The sequence below is a fragment of the Pelophylax lessonae genome (genome assembly GCF_965119305.1).
Source record: "Pelophylax lessonae genome assembly, chromosome: 5".
In the NCBI taxonomy this organism is placed as follows: Eukaryota; Metazoa; Chordata; class Amphibia; order Anura; family Ranidae; genus Pelophylax; species Pelophylax lessonae.
The window spans coordinates 381,729,614-381,746,211 of record NC_138772.1 but is presented as its reverse complement, the minus strand read 5'-3'; the positions used below and the strand labels follow the sequence as shown (position 1 = coordinate 381,746,211).

The 16,598-nt window shown below is 42.8% G+C and overlaps 1 protein-coding gene across 1 annotated transcript in view; it reads left to right on the top strand.

Annotated features, from left to right (window-relative positions):
* Positions 1-16,598, top strand: part of IMPA2 (inositol monophosphatase 2) — a 53,130-nt gene that overhangs the window by 21,683 nt on the left and 14,849 nt on the right. Inside the window, exons 2-4 of the mRNA XM_082257282.1 lie at positions 3,125-3,258; positions 4,516-4,620; positions 10,556-10,601. Of these exons, the coding sequence (XP_082113408.1) occupies positions 3,125-3,258; positions 4,516-4,620; positions 10,556-10,601 (285 nt within the window). The remainder of the gene's footprint in view (positions 1-3,124; positions 3,259-4,515; positions 4,621-10,555; positions 10,602-16,598) is intronic.

Genomic DNA, 16,598 nt, shown 5'->3' with positions numbered 1-16,598 from the left:
CACTCCCACTGACCACCAAGCCTGAAGCGTTCTCTACTCCCACTGTCCAGTCCGTCCCCCCCTAAAGTCTGAAGGACCGTAAACTGGCCCTTTGTTTAGAAAGTTGGGAAACCCCCTGTGCTAGAACCTACCTTTCACAACAGGAGGACCAGTAACATATAGCACATAGTCAGAATATCACTGTATATCTTAGGAAAAAAAAATACATATTACATCTCTGCAATACCTGCTCATTTCCCCATGTTTTATCCCTATAAGTCTCCATTCACACTGGTACGACTTGTCAGGTGACTTGGTCAGCCTGACAAGTCACGCACCGTCGCGTCCCATAGTGTAGTACAGGAACGGTTCTAATAGGAGCGACACAAGTCGCTCCGACTTAGAAAAAGGGTCCTGTACTACTTCGGGACGACCTGGAGCGACTTGCATAGACATTCATTTTATGAAGTCAGTGCAAGTCATGCCGAAGTCGCGGTGCACGCGACTTCACAGGTCACCCCCCAAGTCGGAGCGCCGTAGTATGAACTGAGCCTTAGTGAACCCTACAAGCATAAAAACACTAACAAAAAACCCTTATTCACCTCTGTAGCTATAGGCATTGGGGAGTTCACTAATGGAGGTACTGCAATTGTAGTGCTTTTCCTGTTCATTTTTATAGCAACAGAATCTTGGCAGCCTGCCAGCCTTTTAATGTAAACACATGTTAAGGTGATACTAAACCTAAAATTTTACAAAACTGCAGATGGAGCTCTTTTTATTGCAGAAGAGGCTCTTTTAGGCCTCATTCACACTGGACGTTTCCTAGAAGCCTTCCTCCTGACAGCAGCATTTTGTCAAAAAAAAGTCTGATGCTTGTAAAAGTATGTAACGCTTTTAGCCAAATTTACCCATGTCAAGCATTTGGAGCGTTATTCATTTCATTGGCCAAAATATGTTTACAAGCGTCAAGCATTTCTTTTTTCTTTTCTGCCCAATCTCTGCTGCTTCTGGACGCTCTGGCAGAGGGTTTTTTCCTGCCTCTAACCTCTCCTGCCAACAAGCTCTTCTAAAAACGTATGTGTGAATGGATCGGGCACAGGAGTCTAGAGACAGGGAAAAAAAAATGCCAGACACCCCTAGGAGCAGCTGTAAAAACATTGTGTGCATGAGACCTTTAAATAAGACCATCCTGCCTGCTCAAAATCTTTTAATGCATGTACACTGAGTTTTGTGTAATGCTCAGCATGCGTTCCCACCACACTTTGACTGTGCTTGAGTGACTGACCCCCCAAGTAGATGCGCGGGATGACATACTCACTGCTGGCCAATCAAGAAGCCAAAACCCAGCACCTAGAAGTATCCTAGGGAGAAAATTACAACAACTAGCGAGGGAGGGATGTAATCATCACATTGCTGGAAGGGGGAGCTGAGTATTTTGCAGCATTTAGTGGCACTTTAACCACTTCTGGACCGGAACGATTTGCTCCCTCAATGACCAGGCCATTTTTTGCAATTCGGCACTGTTATTTTAACGGAAAATTGCGCGGTCATGCGATGCTGTATCCAAATACAATTGATGTCCTTTTTTCCCCACAAATAGAGCTTTCTTTTGGTGGTATTTGATCACCTCTGCGGTTTTTTTAGATTTTGCGCTATAAACAAAAAAAGAGCGACAATTTTGAAGAAAAACACCATATTTTTTACTTTCTGCTATAAAACATTCCCAATAAATTTTTTTAAAAATGTAATATTTTTTTATTAGTTTTAGGCCAATTTGTATTCTGCTACATATTTTTGGTAAAAAAAAATCCCAAAAAGCGTATTTTAATTTTTTTGTGCAAAAGTTAGTGTTTTACAAACTACGGGATCGATTTTTGGACTTTTTATTATTTATATTTTTTATTAGTAATGGTGGCGATCTGCGATTTTGAGCGGGACTGGGACATTGCGGTGGACAGATCGGACCCCTAACTGACATTTTTGACACTTTTTGGGGACAGGTGACACTAATACAGTAATCAGTGCTAAATGATATACATTGTTACTGTATAAATGACACTGGCAGAGAAGGGGTTAATACTGGGGGTGATCAAAGGGGTTCATTGTATGCCTGTATGCTTATTCGCTGTGTGTGGGGGTGGGGTTCTGTCACAGGCACAGACAGATTGCAGTTTCAGCTTAGCTGAAACTGCTGATCTGTCCCTGCCTGTCTGAGAGAAGATCAGCCTGCTTTGTTTACATAAGCAGGCTGGTCTTCTCTCTGTTTCCTGGACGATTACAGGAGGGCAGAGGCGATCGCCACTGCTCCTCCCGCGGCCCGCCTCATGCTGTATCTAAACCGAAACCACATGCACTCCAGTCACGTAGTACTACGTGACTGGACGCAGCTGAGCCACCCTGCAACAGTAAAAAGGCGGCAGGCGGTCGGCAAGTGGTTAAAGTAGAACTATAGGCAAAATGTATTTTTATTTTTTTTTTCATTTTGGATCGAGTAAGGGAGGGTTTTAACCCCTGTCACAATTTTTTCCGTCCTCTGTGCCCCATTGCGGAGATTTCCCTTTACTTCCTGTCACATAGCCAAACAGGAAGTGAGAGGAAATCCCTCCAAATTAAGGGAATTCCTTGGAGACCCCTAATTCACCCAAACTAGTGCCCCCCCCCATATGAAAATTTCCTCTCTATTACTTTTCTGGGGACAGCCCGAATTTGGGATTGTCTTTTATTTTCACTTTCAATGAAATTGGTAAATAGGACAAATAGAGAGGGTGAATCTCCATAATGGGGGCACAGACAGGCAATACAAATTGACAGATGTTCTAATCCCTGTCTACTCCATCAAAAACTAAAAAAAAAGTTTTTTGCTTTTAGTTATACTTTAATTCTACTGTGGTGACCCGGGCCCACTACCAGTGCATACACAATGCATCCTGAATGGGAGTCTGGTCTTCCACAAAACAATATACTGTAGATTTCAAAACCAGCACAGCACGTTTTGCCCACCAGGTTTAATCTGGCATCAAAGTTTAAGTTGAAAAATGTGTTTCTTTCCAACTTTGAACAATATATTTTTATGCATTGTATGGGTGTCTGATCTGCTATCTGGAATCACTATCGATTATTTACTGTAGATTTATTTTTCTGTTAGATGGTCAAAAAGGCTCTTACAGAAGAAAAGAGGGTCTCTACAAAAACCTCTGTGGTTGATCTTGTGACGGAGACGGACCATCTTGTGGAGGAACTGATTATTTCTGCCCTGAGGGAAAAATATCCCACACACAGGTAAGCTGTCTAGCTGAACATCACAACATTGAAGAGGGAATACAATCTAAAGAGACTTATTTTCATTTACTAGTGGTTAAAGCGGTAGTATCCCGCTTTTTGACACTTTTACCTACAGGTAAGCCTATAGTAAGGCTTACCTGTAGGTACAAATAATATCTCCTAAACCGATACGGTTTAGGAGATATTTACAGTGCATGCAGCCGCTCGCGCGAGCGGCGCATGCGCTCTGAAGGTCCGGGGGGACCTTCAATTAAGTTGCCGGGAGCTTGCCGGAAAAATCACTCCCGCGCGCATGCGCGGGAGTGACGTCATCGCGGCTCCGGCCAATCAGCGCGCCGGAGCCGCCGAACCCGGAAGAGACGACGAGGGATCATGGCAGCGCCCGCAGTGATGTCCGGGGGTCCGTGTCGGGGCTGCTTCGTTTTAAAGTAAGTTACACATAATGGGCTAGCTCATTATGCCTTTGTCTTGCAGGTTTTTTTTTTTAATTTTTTTTTTTTTTATAGGGTTTACAACCGCTTTAAATAAGCAGACAAGATTTCCATCCAATCTGTTGATAAAGAGTCCCTGTTCATGGGTAAAATTGTCTGTAACCGCCATTCTGGTGGTAAGAAGGTGCTCTTTATTATTTTATAAATAATAAAACCGATATCTGCAATATCGTGTGTGTGTGTGTGTGTGTGTATATGTATGTATATATGTGTGTATGTATATAATTATATATATATTTGTGCAATATTATCAGTCAGCAGCAATAATTATTCCCTGATTTCTGGATACGTTTTATAGACTTTTTGCCCTTTTGCTTTACAAAACACTTAAAGTGGTTCTATAGGCTGAAGGTTTTTTTTTATCTTCATGCATTCTATGCATGAAGGTAAAAAACCCATGTGCAGCAGTCCCACATACCGGAGCCTCCTCTCTATCCAGTGATGTGCACAGGAGCCTCGGCTCTCCGGGGAGTCTCCCTCATATGCTGGGGCAGCAGCAGGAGCTATTGGTTGGTGCTGCTGTCAATCACATCCGTTGATCCAATTAGGAGAGAGTGGGAGGGGATGAGTAATGCTTGCTCTGGGGGTAAGCGCTGGCAGGAGACCTGGGATGGAGGATCAGGGCTGCTGTGTGCAAAACCACTGCACAGAGCAGGCAAGTATAACATGTTTGGTATTTTTTTATTTTTTTTTTTTAAAGAATTGCCTTTAATATCACTTTAAAGAATATTGATGATCTCATATTATGTCTTTAAACATCCAGGTTTATTGGTGAAGAATCTACCTCAGCAGGTTCCAAATGCATCCTAACGAACAGTCCAACGTGGATTATTGACCCAATTGATGGAACCTGCAATTTTGTACACAGGTAATTTTTTTTTTTTTTTTTAACTGTAGTTTTATTGAGTTTTGATACATACAAGGTAGTTAGAAAATGAAGAGACCCCTGTTTGACTGTAAACGACATTTTGGCAACCGAGCTTAGCCATACAAGGAGCAATATTCTATACTGAACATGCAGCAGGCTCTACAAGTTATGAAAAGACATGTTCCATATAGAAGTATTAGGCTTTGTATAGCAGCATACAATACCACACTAGTATGTACACAAGTATTTTTACATTAAGCGCTTCTTTACATTTTAAGTCCCCGTTCACACTGGGGCGACCTGTGAGGCGACCTGGTCGCCTCACAGGTCGCCGTAGGTCGCCTTCCATAGGGAAGCTGCGGACCCGTTCTAATAGGAGCGACACAAGTCGCTCCGACTTAGAAAAAGGATCCGGAGCTTCTTTGGGGCGACCCGGAGCGACCGTCATAGACTTCAATGTTATGAAGTCCGTGCCGGCCGCTCCGAGGTCGCGGCGCGCTGCTCACACCGCGACCTCGGAGGTCGCCTGGGGAAGTCGGATCGCCCCAGTGTGAACGGGGCCTTATATTTTCTGAAAGCAAAGGCCCTGAACAATGAAATTGGGGAAGTAACAATTTTTATTTTTATTTTTTTGTCGCACAATATTTGCGCACTTGTTTAGTATATCTATATTTTCAGTGAGAATACAATAAATTAATACATTTAAGTAACATTTAGTGCACACAAGCACAGTATATAATACCCAATTTTTTGGTAAAATATAAAAGATGAGGTTACATCAAGTAACATGTCCAGCCTTAAGGCACATTTTAAATGCCAAAAACGAGAGTACCCAATTTTGTTCATTAGCAAAGCTATTAAAAGGCTTTTACAGGTCATCAGTATACAGTTAAAAGCGAATGGAATGATAATTACTCATTGATATATGTAGCGATACATAATGTGTAGCACAATCGCTGTTTACATAAATGTACACTTTGCGAGTGTGCACAGGCCGACAGGGTTGCTTCGATTTATTTTGCCAAATCATTATTTAATTTTTTTTTTTTATTTGTTTTTTAGATATCTCAAGGGGTTTAAGAAGACCCCCCCAATTTGATAGCTTTGGCAGGTTCTCTTTATAGAGACATCAGGGGTCTAATAGAATCCACTTCTATCATTCATTTTAGAGCAGATTGGTAAACTGGGGAAACCTTCACTGTCCCGTAAAAGTGATGGCTGCTGCAGTTGTGAGCTTGTTTTTAACTACCAGAATGTCCCTAAACTCACATCATAAACTATCAATAAATGGTTTAGTACATGCTATTTATTTTCAATCACTATGAGATTAGTTTTCTGTATTCTACAAAAACCTGGTTGATCCTGCTGCTCTCTATCTCCACCTTCTGTTCATATCCCCAATTCAGCTACGGATTTTGCAGCTGTAGTGGCAATTCTGCACATGCTCAGTTTATATTGAGTTTTTATGCTCCGCATTTCCTCCCCTTTCACATCTGAGCAGCCCAAGTGACAAGAGTCACACATGCGGGCGTATACATGGTGATAAATGACAGCCCACTCCCTCTTCCTCCTCCATGCTCACTAACCAGCTAAACACAATGGGGGTGGGATATTGCATGTCGATTTTAAACAAAAAATGGAAAAAAACACTGCGCTTAAGTCAAAAAGGTAGGAATAAGCAGCCAGCACTAGAAGTCAAATACAAAACTCCACAATGACCAGCAGCAGAGAACTAGAAGCTCCTCCTGCTTGTGTTTCCTGACAGACAGGCTAGGAAAGATATGGGTCCTGTGACAGCTGATTAGGGAAAAGGCATTTCGATGTTTCTGTTTTTTTTTTTTTCTAATACTTTTTATAGTCTTTTTATACTTGCCTGTTATACTTACCTCCTCTGTGCAGTTGGTTTTGCACAGGGCAGCCTGGATCCTCCTCTTCTCGGGTCCCTCCTTGCTGCTCCTAGCCCCTTCCTCCTGGTGAGTGACCCCACAGCAAGCCACTTGCAATGGGGGCACCCAAGCCGAGCTGCAGCTCTGTGTGTCCATTCAGACACAGAGAATGCCGTTCGGCCCTGCCCCCTCTCTCTCCTGATTGGCTAGCTGACTTTGACAGCAGCGGGAGTGTCCCATGCCAATCCAAAAGGAGGGTCCCAGACGAGCAAGGGACTCGTGGACATTGCTAGACAGAGAAGGACCTCAGGTAAGTATTAGGGGAGCTGGGGAGGCTGCTACACCCAGAAGGTTTTTTATATTCATGCAAAGAATGCATCAAGATAAAAAAAAAAACCTTAATTTACAACTCTATACATGTTTCTTTACGGTGGCATGTGAAATGTCCCACTCAATAGAAACCTGTCATAAAAGAAACATGAAGCCTGTCTATTCACCTTGTTACTTCAAAGCACTAGTTACTGAGCTGTCATTGCAGACACTTTTGCTTCAATACTTTGAGTCACTGACCTGGAACTTTAGGCAAATAGGCACTTCTGACTCCTCTCAGACATTTTTTGATTGGCATACTTGTTATGGTCAGTGAGTCTGAGTTTAAAACAAGATGGTCAGATATATGAAGGCAACTAGCATTTTCAGATGTAGGTCAACAGCAGCAGCCCCAAAATTTCTCTTATCACACATTTACTGTAAATGTATCTACATTTCCTGTGATATGTCAGTGTTTTATATTTCCCCTATAGTTTAAACCAAAAATTAGCATGACAGTTCTGTAACAAACATATATTAGCACATTAGGAGTGTTGAAATACATATGATTTTTAATTTTACATTTACACATTTTATAATGTGACTTCTTTTTTTTTTTTTTTTCTTCATTATTTCTAAAAGGTTTTTCTTTTTGCAAATACATATTTAATGCCAGGTGCTTCCATGACAGTTTGTAGAACTTTCTTTCTAAACTGCTTGGGGGACATTAACAAAGAGTTGTGCAAGCTCAGTGCTTGCACGACTCTTCAAAACTTAGAATATGGAGCAGATGCTGCTCCTAATTAAGCACTTGCAGATTTACTTCTACAGGGCAGCTCTGCTGTGCAGAATCACGTTTGTGTGTATACTGAATTTCTGCCTGCAGGGGGCGTGCACCACCAGTAATCCACTCCTGCTGTGGTTTACAGCAGAAGCCAATCTGCGGGTGCCGGGCACTGGTAAAACACACAAAACTGAGAGATGGCCTAGGCCAGTGATGGCGAACCTTGGCACCCCAGATGTTTTGGAACTACAGTTCCCATGATGGTTATGCACTCTGCAGTGTAGTTGAGCATCATGGGAATTGTAGTTCCAAAACATCTGGGGTGCTAAGGTTCGCCATCACTGGGCCCTATGCTATAGGAAGATTGGCAAGATCCTGAAACTGAGCTGCAGCATGATGGCTAAGACCATACAGCGGTTTAAACAGGGTGAGTTCCACTCAGAACAGGCCTCGCCATAGTCGACCAAAGAAGTTGAGTGCACGTGCTCAGCTTCATATCCAGAGGTTGTCTTTGGGAAATGGACTTATGAGTGCTGCCAGCCTTGCTGCAGATGTTGAAGGGGTGGGGGTTCAGCCTGTCAGTGCCCAGGCAATACGTCGCACGCTGCATCAAATTGGTCTGCATGGCTGTCGTCCCAGAAGGAAGCCTCTTCTAAAGATGATACACAAGAAAGCCCGTAAAACAGTTTCCTGAAGACAAGCAGACTAAAGGCCCGTACACACGTACCGATCGTCGGCATACAAACGTCGGTGGACGAAGGATCTGCCGATTGTACGCGTGTTAGTATGGTGCCTCCGACAGATGTCTGCGCACAATCCGCGGACAAAAGTCTTTCTTGCAAACATGAAAATATTTGTATGCCGACACCAGAACGGACGATTGTTCGCCTGTCAGTACACAATTCGGCCGACAGACCGCAGATTTGCAAGACTGGGCATGCTCAGAAAATAGAAAACACAGGGAAAGTTAACCATTACATGACATCACTTCTGCAGTCGGCGGACAAAATTCTTGTGCTGTCCTTGTGCTGTCTTTGCACTTTTCAGCAGACACCGACATCCCGGGGAGAAAAGAGGAACATTTGTAAGCCGACCATCGGTACGTGTGTACGGGGCTTAAGGACATGGATTACTGGAACCATGTCCTGTGGTCTGATGAGACAAAGATTAACTTATTTGGTTCAGATGGTGTCAAGGGGGTGTGGCAGTAACCAGGTGAGGGAGGTAGGTGTACAAAGACGTGTGTGTCTTGCCTACAGTCAAGTATGGTGGTGGGAGTGTCATGGTCTGGGGCTGTATGAGTGCTGCTGGCACTGGGGAGCTACAGTTCATTCAAGGGAACCATGAATGCCAACATGTACTGTGACATACTGAAGCAGAGCTTGATCCCCTCTCTTCGGAGACTGGGCCGCAGGGCAGTATTCCAACATAACAACCCCAAACACCCCTCCAAGAGAACCACTGCCATGCTAAAGAAAGCTGAGGGTAAAGGTGATGGACTGGCCAAGCATGTCTCCAGACCTAAACCCTATTGAGCATCTGTGGGTCATCCTCAAACTAAAGGTGGAGGAGCGCAAGGTCTCTAACATCCACCAGCTCCGCGATGTCATCATGGAGGAGGGGAAGAGGACTCCAGTGGCAACCTGTGAATCTCTGGTGAACTCCATGCCCAAGAGGGTTAAGGCAGTTCTGGGAAATAATGGTGGCCACACAAAATATTGACACTTTGGGCCCAATTTGGACATTTTGACTTAGGGGTGTACTCACTTTTGTTGCCAGAAGTTTAGACATCAACGGCTGTGTGTTGAATTATTTTGAGGGGACAGCAAATTTACACTGTTATACAAGCGGTACATGCACTAATTTACATTCTAGCAAAGTGTAATTTCTTCAGTGTTATCACAAAGATATAATATTTACAAAAATATTTGGGGTGTACTCACTTTTGTGGGATACTGTATGAATGTTACTTGTTTAAAACCATGGAGTACGACTTGTCATGTGACTTTGCAGTCCCAAGTCGCACGACAAGTAACACAAGTGTGAAAGAGGCCGAAGCAGCACTACAAAAGCCTTTACAGGGCATCAGTTTACAGCGAACAGTAAACGATGGCCCTAGAATTGTTGCTCTCAATATGCTTGCAGTAATAGCGAACATATGGCGCAATCACTGTTTGCATACACGTGTTTGCCGTATGCATGCAGTTATATTTGTGGGCGGGGTGGGCTGGCCATATTGCTTCCGGGTTCGTTTAGCACAGAGAAGACTTCCCACTCTCCATCCTGGTACTGTTTACTGTAGTCCTGGATTCCAGATAGACAGGGAAACTCAACAATGGTGGGTGGCATAGGTGGAGGGAGGGGGTGTGCCACACAACCATAAGTGATTGAGTGGCCCAGATCCCTTTTACATGAAAGCACATGAAGCTTGCGGCTGCTTGTTTCAACCTCTTGTATACCAGGACATCTATAAACAGACCTTGGCAGACAAGGAGTCAAAGTGGTTCTAAAGGCAGAAAGTTGTTTTTTTTTTTTTTTTTTTTACTTTTAATGCATTCTATTAACTGCGCTGTTTGCGTCAATGGGATTTTTTTTATTTTCCCTTTTTTTACAATCGCTTTGATTTGTGTTGGCAAATATTGCATATGCATGTGAGTAGTATCTGTTTTTTTTCTATTTAAATTTCAACAAAATAAAATGTATATTTGTTTTAGTCATTAACAAAATAAGAAGCTACAGTTACCCTTTGCAGTAACGCATACAGTTGCAGTTACCATGGGTACTACACTTTGCACTTTTCCTTTGCTTCACATAGAACTTTATTGTGTGATAAAGGCTTGCATTCTTTATTTATGTGATTTGCCCTTTTACAATTCCATTCTTGTTCAGTTTACTGTGGGATATCCTTTTTCATGCCAAGGTTCACAGACTGAGATGATCTCGCTTGTTTCTTTAGGTTTCCTCCAGTGGCGGTCAGCATTGGATTTTCTGTCAATCGAGAGGTATAAAACGTGTTCTGTAAGTTTGTAACCTGAGATTCCTAATGGTATCTCATGGGGGAAGGGTAAGAGGTTGTGCCGTTTTTATAAATCTGTAAGGGAACCCAATCACCAACTCAATTCCAGAAAATTAAAGTGCTAAAAAAACATTTAACATTGCCAATATGTGCCCACATATGTAGTTAAAAGTGCAATGCAGTGCAAATATAAATAAAAATAAACGTAAAGTCCATATATGATAAGGAGTTCAACCATTGACAACTCAATGGTTTCTGAGTGCTGCATGCATCACCAATGTGCGCATACAGTTAAATTGGATGCTTACCAGACACAATAGAGTTAATGAACCAAAGAACGAACAGCGTCACCAGGGTCACAGATGGATATATAGAATAGAAAAGAAAGGACTAATCGTGCATTATCCATTAAAAAATCTTATTAGGTTAAAAACACTTACAAACAGACTCTGGGATGTAGCACGGTTCTCGTGAAGGCATGGCCGCCTGCAGTACGGTTCATGGGTGCTGTCGTCAGGGCTGTCTCCGCCCAATGCGTTTCCCCTGATTAGGCATCAACTGGGATTGGACAGGTCAAATCGCATGACAAGCCATGCCCTGTTGTCCGGCAATGAAACTGTTCAAATCGTTGCAATGCCAACTTTGCGGTACTGGGCCGATTTGTAGATCCTGCATGAAGCCGCACAGATGTCAGCCAAGTCGCACCTGAAGTCGTACTGACATGTAGCTTTGAAATGATGTAATTTCAAGTAAAATTGCACAATTTCAAAGCTGCATTCAGTGTGAACCTAGACTTAATGACTGTGCCACAAGCAAGAGTGTAACAAACATGTACAAACTTCAGTGTGCTGATTTTAATCAAATAAAACTGTTCCATTCCATATACTTTTCTACACGCAACCTACTAAAGAAATACTTCAGGGGTAATGTACTTAGAGTGCAATAGTCAGGATTATGAAATGTAAAACAGTGAGGGGAAATCAAAACTTGAGCTAACAGAATCTGGAGCAGTTGTGCGTGTGCGCTTCTATCTTCAGCTTGTTCAGTTAAGCTTTGAAAATGAGCAGCTGATTGGTTCACATGCACAGCAGCTCCAGATTTTGGCTGCTCCAGCTTTTATTAATCTTCCTTTGTGTCAGGGGTCAGGAGTGTGTAACAAAGTACAATCAAAATGCCCCACAACACAGATTTCCTGTAACATCCCTAAATCCCCCCCCCCCCCCGCCTACCCCTTCAGTACAGACTCCCCTCCAGCACAGTATCCCCAACACAGCCCCCATAGTATAGACCAACCCATCCAGAACAAACCACTCAGCACAGCCTGACTTCCCCAGCACAGACAGACTTCAACAGCATATACTTGACCCCCCCAGAACAGGTACATCCAACATTATTCCCCAGCACAGACTAACTCCCGCAGCACAGATGAACCCCTCCAGTACAGAAACGCACTCCCCCAGCACAGACTGACCCCAAAACAATCACTTTAAATGTAAATTTTCATTGTAAATTGCAATATGTGAAGGACCATCCAAAAGTGGTATTTCAATTATCAGTGGAGCCTGGTAGGCAGGGATTCGACCTCCTGGTTTCTAGAGGATACCAGTGGGTGAAGTACATAGGTTCTGCCCACCTTGAAGGCTGTTGTGACCTGAGATATGAAGTACAAACAAATCCCACCACAGCCGTCCTCAAACAATTTTAAAGTGATTAACCACTTCAATACAGGGCACTTTCACCCCCTTCCTGCCCAGGGCAATTTTCCACTTTTAGCGCTGTTGCATTTTGAATGACAATTGCGCGGTCATGCAACACTGTACCTAAACTAAATGTATGTCATTTTCCCCCCACAAATAGAGCTTTCTTATGGTGGTATTTGATCACTGCAAGGTTTTTTATTTTTTGCTAAACAAATAAAAAAAGACCGATTTTTTTTTTTTTTTTTTTTTTTTTTTTTTTTGTTATAAAGTTTGTAAATACGTTTCCTGCACTGATGGGCAATGGTGGGTGGCAATGATGGGCACTGGGTGGGTGGCACTGATGAGGAGGGCACTGACAGGCTCCCTGAGCACTGATGGGCATCCCTGGTGGCCATGGGTGGGCAATCCCTGGTCGTTCTAGTGGCATCCCCCAAGGGTCTGCACTGGTAATCCAAGCTCTGATTACTAGCGCAGATAAAATAAAATAAAAAAAAAAACAACAAACCTGTCATACCTGCTCTGTGCAGTGGATTTGCACAGAGAAGCCCTGATCCTCCTCTTCTTGGATCCCCCGTTGGCTCTCCTGGCCCCTTCCTCCTGCCAAGTGCCCCAAGCAGCTTGCCATGGGAGCACCTAAACAGGCATGCTCCTGAGTCGCTGCTCTTCATGCCCATTCACACACAGCTGCTGATTGGCCCCGCCCCTCTCTCCTCATTGGCTCACTGACTTGCACTGCTGTCTCAGCCAATGAGGAGGGAGAGTCCCTGGAGAGCTGGAATTCTCGTGAATATCTCTGGATTGTGATGGGACTCAGGTAAGTATTAAGGGGGAAGCTGCATACAGAAGGTTTTTTTTTTCTCCCTAAAATGTTGGTTAAAAAAACCTTGCGCCTTTACAACCACTTTAGGAAATGGGTATTTTAGTTTTTAGCAGATGCTGGAACAATGATATCCCTTTTGGCTATAGGGTAGGGAGCATATACTATTTATAGTCTGTGTGTATAAATAGATCTATACACACACCAGCCACTTTATTGGGTACACCTATTTAATTGCTTGGTAACACAAATTGCTACTCAGCCCCTCACATGGAAGCAACTCAATGCATTTACACATCTAGATGTGGTAAGAATGACTTGCTGAAATTCAAACCGAACATCAGATTGGGGAAGAAAGGGGATTTAAGTAACTTTGAACGTGGCATGGTTGTTTGTGCCAGATAGGCTGGTCTGAGTATTTCAAAAACTGACTATCTACTGGGATTTTCACACACAATCATCTCTAGGGTTTACAGAGAATGGTGTGAATAAGTGAAAATATCCACTGAGCAGAAGTTGTGTGGCCGAAAATGCCTTGTTGATGTCAGAGGAGAATGGGCAGACTTGTTTGAGACGATAGGCAACAGTAACTCAGCCATTCGTTACAACCAAGGTATGCAGAATACAATCTCTGAACGCACAACACATCGAACCTTGAAGCAGATGGGTACAGCAGCAAAAGACCAGCAGCAGAAGACCACACCGGTTGCCAGTTCGGTCAGCTAAGAACAGGAATTTGAGGCTACAATTCACACAGGCTCACTAAAATTGAATAGATTGGAACAACGTTGCCTGGTCTAGTGAGTCTCCATTTTAGCCGTGACATTCAGATGGTAGGTGGGGTAATGGTGTGGGGGATTTTATTGGCACATTTTGGGCCCCTTAGTACCAATTGAGTATCCTTTAAATGCCACTTCCTACCTTAGTATTGTTGCTGACCATGTCCATCCCTTTATGACTACAGTGTGCCCATCTTCTGATGGCTCCTTCCAGCAGGATAATGCACCATGTCCCAAAGCTCAAATCTTCTCACCACTGTTTTCTTGAACATGACAATGAGTTCATTGTACTCCAATGGCCTCCACAGTCATCAGATCTCAATATAATAGAGCACCTTTGAGATGTGGAGGAACGGAAGATTTGCATCATGGATGTGAAGCCGACAAATCTGCAGAAACTGTGTGATGCTATCATGTCACTATGGACCAAAATCTCTGAGGAATGTTTGCAACACCTTGTGGGATCTACGCCATGAAGAATTAAGGCAGTTCTGAAAATGGGGGTCCAACCCAATACTAGCAAGGTGTATATAATAATAAAGTGGCCCGTGTGTGTGTGTGTGTGTGTTCGCATGCACGCGCACATCTCAAAATTTGAATATCATCAAAATATTAATTTATTTCAGTAATTCAATTCAAAAAGTGAAACTCATATATTTTATATAGATCTGTTACACACAGAGTGATATATTTCAAGCATTCCTTTTTTAGACCAACATCAGCAGGTGACATGGCTCTCCCAAATCATCACTGGCTGTGGAAACTTCACACTGGACCTCATGCCACTTGGGTTCTGTGCCTTTCCACTCTTCCTCCAGACTCTGATACCTTGATTTCCAAATAAAATGCACAGTCTCTGAGTATTTGGGGAGCCATGTCATCTGCTGGTGTTGGTCCCCTGAGTTTTATCAAGTCCAAAGTCAGAGCAGCCCTCTACCAGGAAATTCTAGAGCACTTCATGCTTCCCTCTGCTGACCAGCTTTATGGAGATGCTGATTTCATTTTCCAGTGGGACCTGCCCACACTACCAAAAGTACCAATACATTGTTTAATGATCATGTATCACTGTGCTGGATTGGTCAGCAAACTCACCTGACCTAAACTCCCATAGAGAATCTGTGGGGTATTAAGAGGAAGATAAAAGAGACCAGACCCAACAATGCAGACGAGCTGAAGGCCACTATCAAAGTAACCTGGGCTTCCAAACACCTCAGCAGTGCCACAGGCTGATCGCCTCCATGCCACCCCACATTGTTGCAGCAGTTCATGCAAAAGGAGCCCCAACCAAATATTGGTATAGTGCATACTATAAGGCACATAGACTTTTTTCAGTAAGCCAACAATTAATCATCAAAATTTAAAAAGAAAATGATTAAAATCAATTACTGTGTGTAACGCATCTATATAAAATAAATGAGTTTCACTTTTTTAAATGGAATTACTGAAATTAACTTCGATGATCTAATTTTTTTAAGATGGGGTAGAAGTGCCTACTCGTATTCCAATGCTGAAGTTTGGAGAACTTTGGTGCTTGCTCTCCTGGGACCAAGGATTAGGCTGAGTAGGGGAGAGGTGTTTGTTTTTTTTGTTTTTTTTTTTTGTGGCCAGTGTTGCGTTTTTCAAAAAAAATTTCAGAAATTCAAATTTTTTGCCGTGTAAAACTACTCCCTTTTTATATTACTTTTTTATGTGTATTCCAACTGTTTTGATGGAGTTCACTTTTTAAAAAAGAGCCATTTGAGGGTAAGGAAGAGTCCACTATGAAAAATAGTTATACATCTCATCAAAAGATTTGTCAAGCTTAGGCCTCATGCACACTGGACGTTTTTTCAGCTGCTCCTAGGGTGTCTGTTTTTTTTTTTTTATTTATTTTTTTTGCCTTTAAAACCCCCCCCCCCCCCCACCATGTTTAACCACTTGCCAACCACCCGTAGCAGTTGTACTGCGGCAGGCTGGCTCAGCTGCGTGAAACGGCGTAGTACTACGTCAGTCGTGCGCATGGTGCTGGGGGGCGAGCACATGCCGATGCTCACCGGGCACCCGCGATCGCTGCCCACTGAGAGAGAAGAACGGTCAGCTGTTGTAAACACAGCCAACTGTTCTTCTCTCTGAAATGATCAGAGCGCCTGTGATCCTTCTATATGGGATCACAGGTCTCTATGGTCATTTCACAAGCCCATCCCTCCACAGTTAGAAAACACTCCCCTAGGCTCACACTTAACCCTTTGATCACCCCTAGGTTAACCCCTTCCCTGCCAGTGTCATTACAGTAACCGTACATATTTTTATCACTGGTTACTGTAGTAATGTCACTGGTCCCCCCCTAAAGTGCAGATCGCCGCCATTACTAGTAAAAAAGAGACAAATCTTTTCTTTGGTTTGCGCAAACGTTATTGCATCTACAAACTAATCGAAATACGCTTGCAATTTTTTTTTACCAAAAATATATAGCAGAACACAAATTGGCTTAAAAGGATGAAAAAAAAATAGATTTTTTAAATTATTTTTTTTTTTGGCAATGTTTTATATAGCAGAATGGGAAAATATTGTTTTTTTTTTTTTTTTTTTTATCCATAATTGTCGTTTTTTTTTTCGTTTATAACGTAAAAATTAACTGTCGGGGTGATCAAATACCACTAAAAGAAAGCTCTATTTGTGTGGAGAAAAAAAAGGACATTGATTTTAAT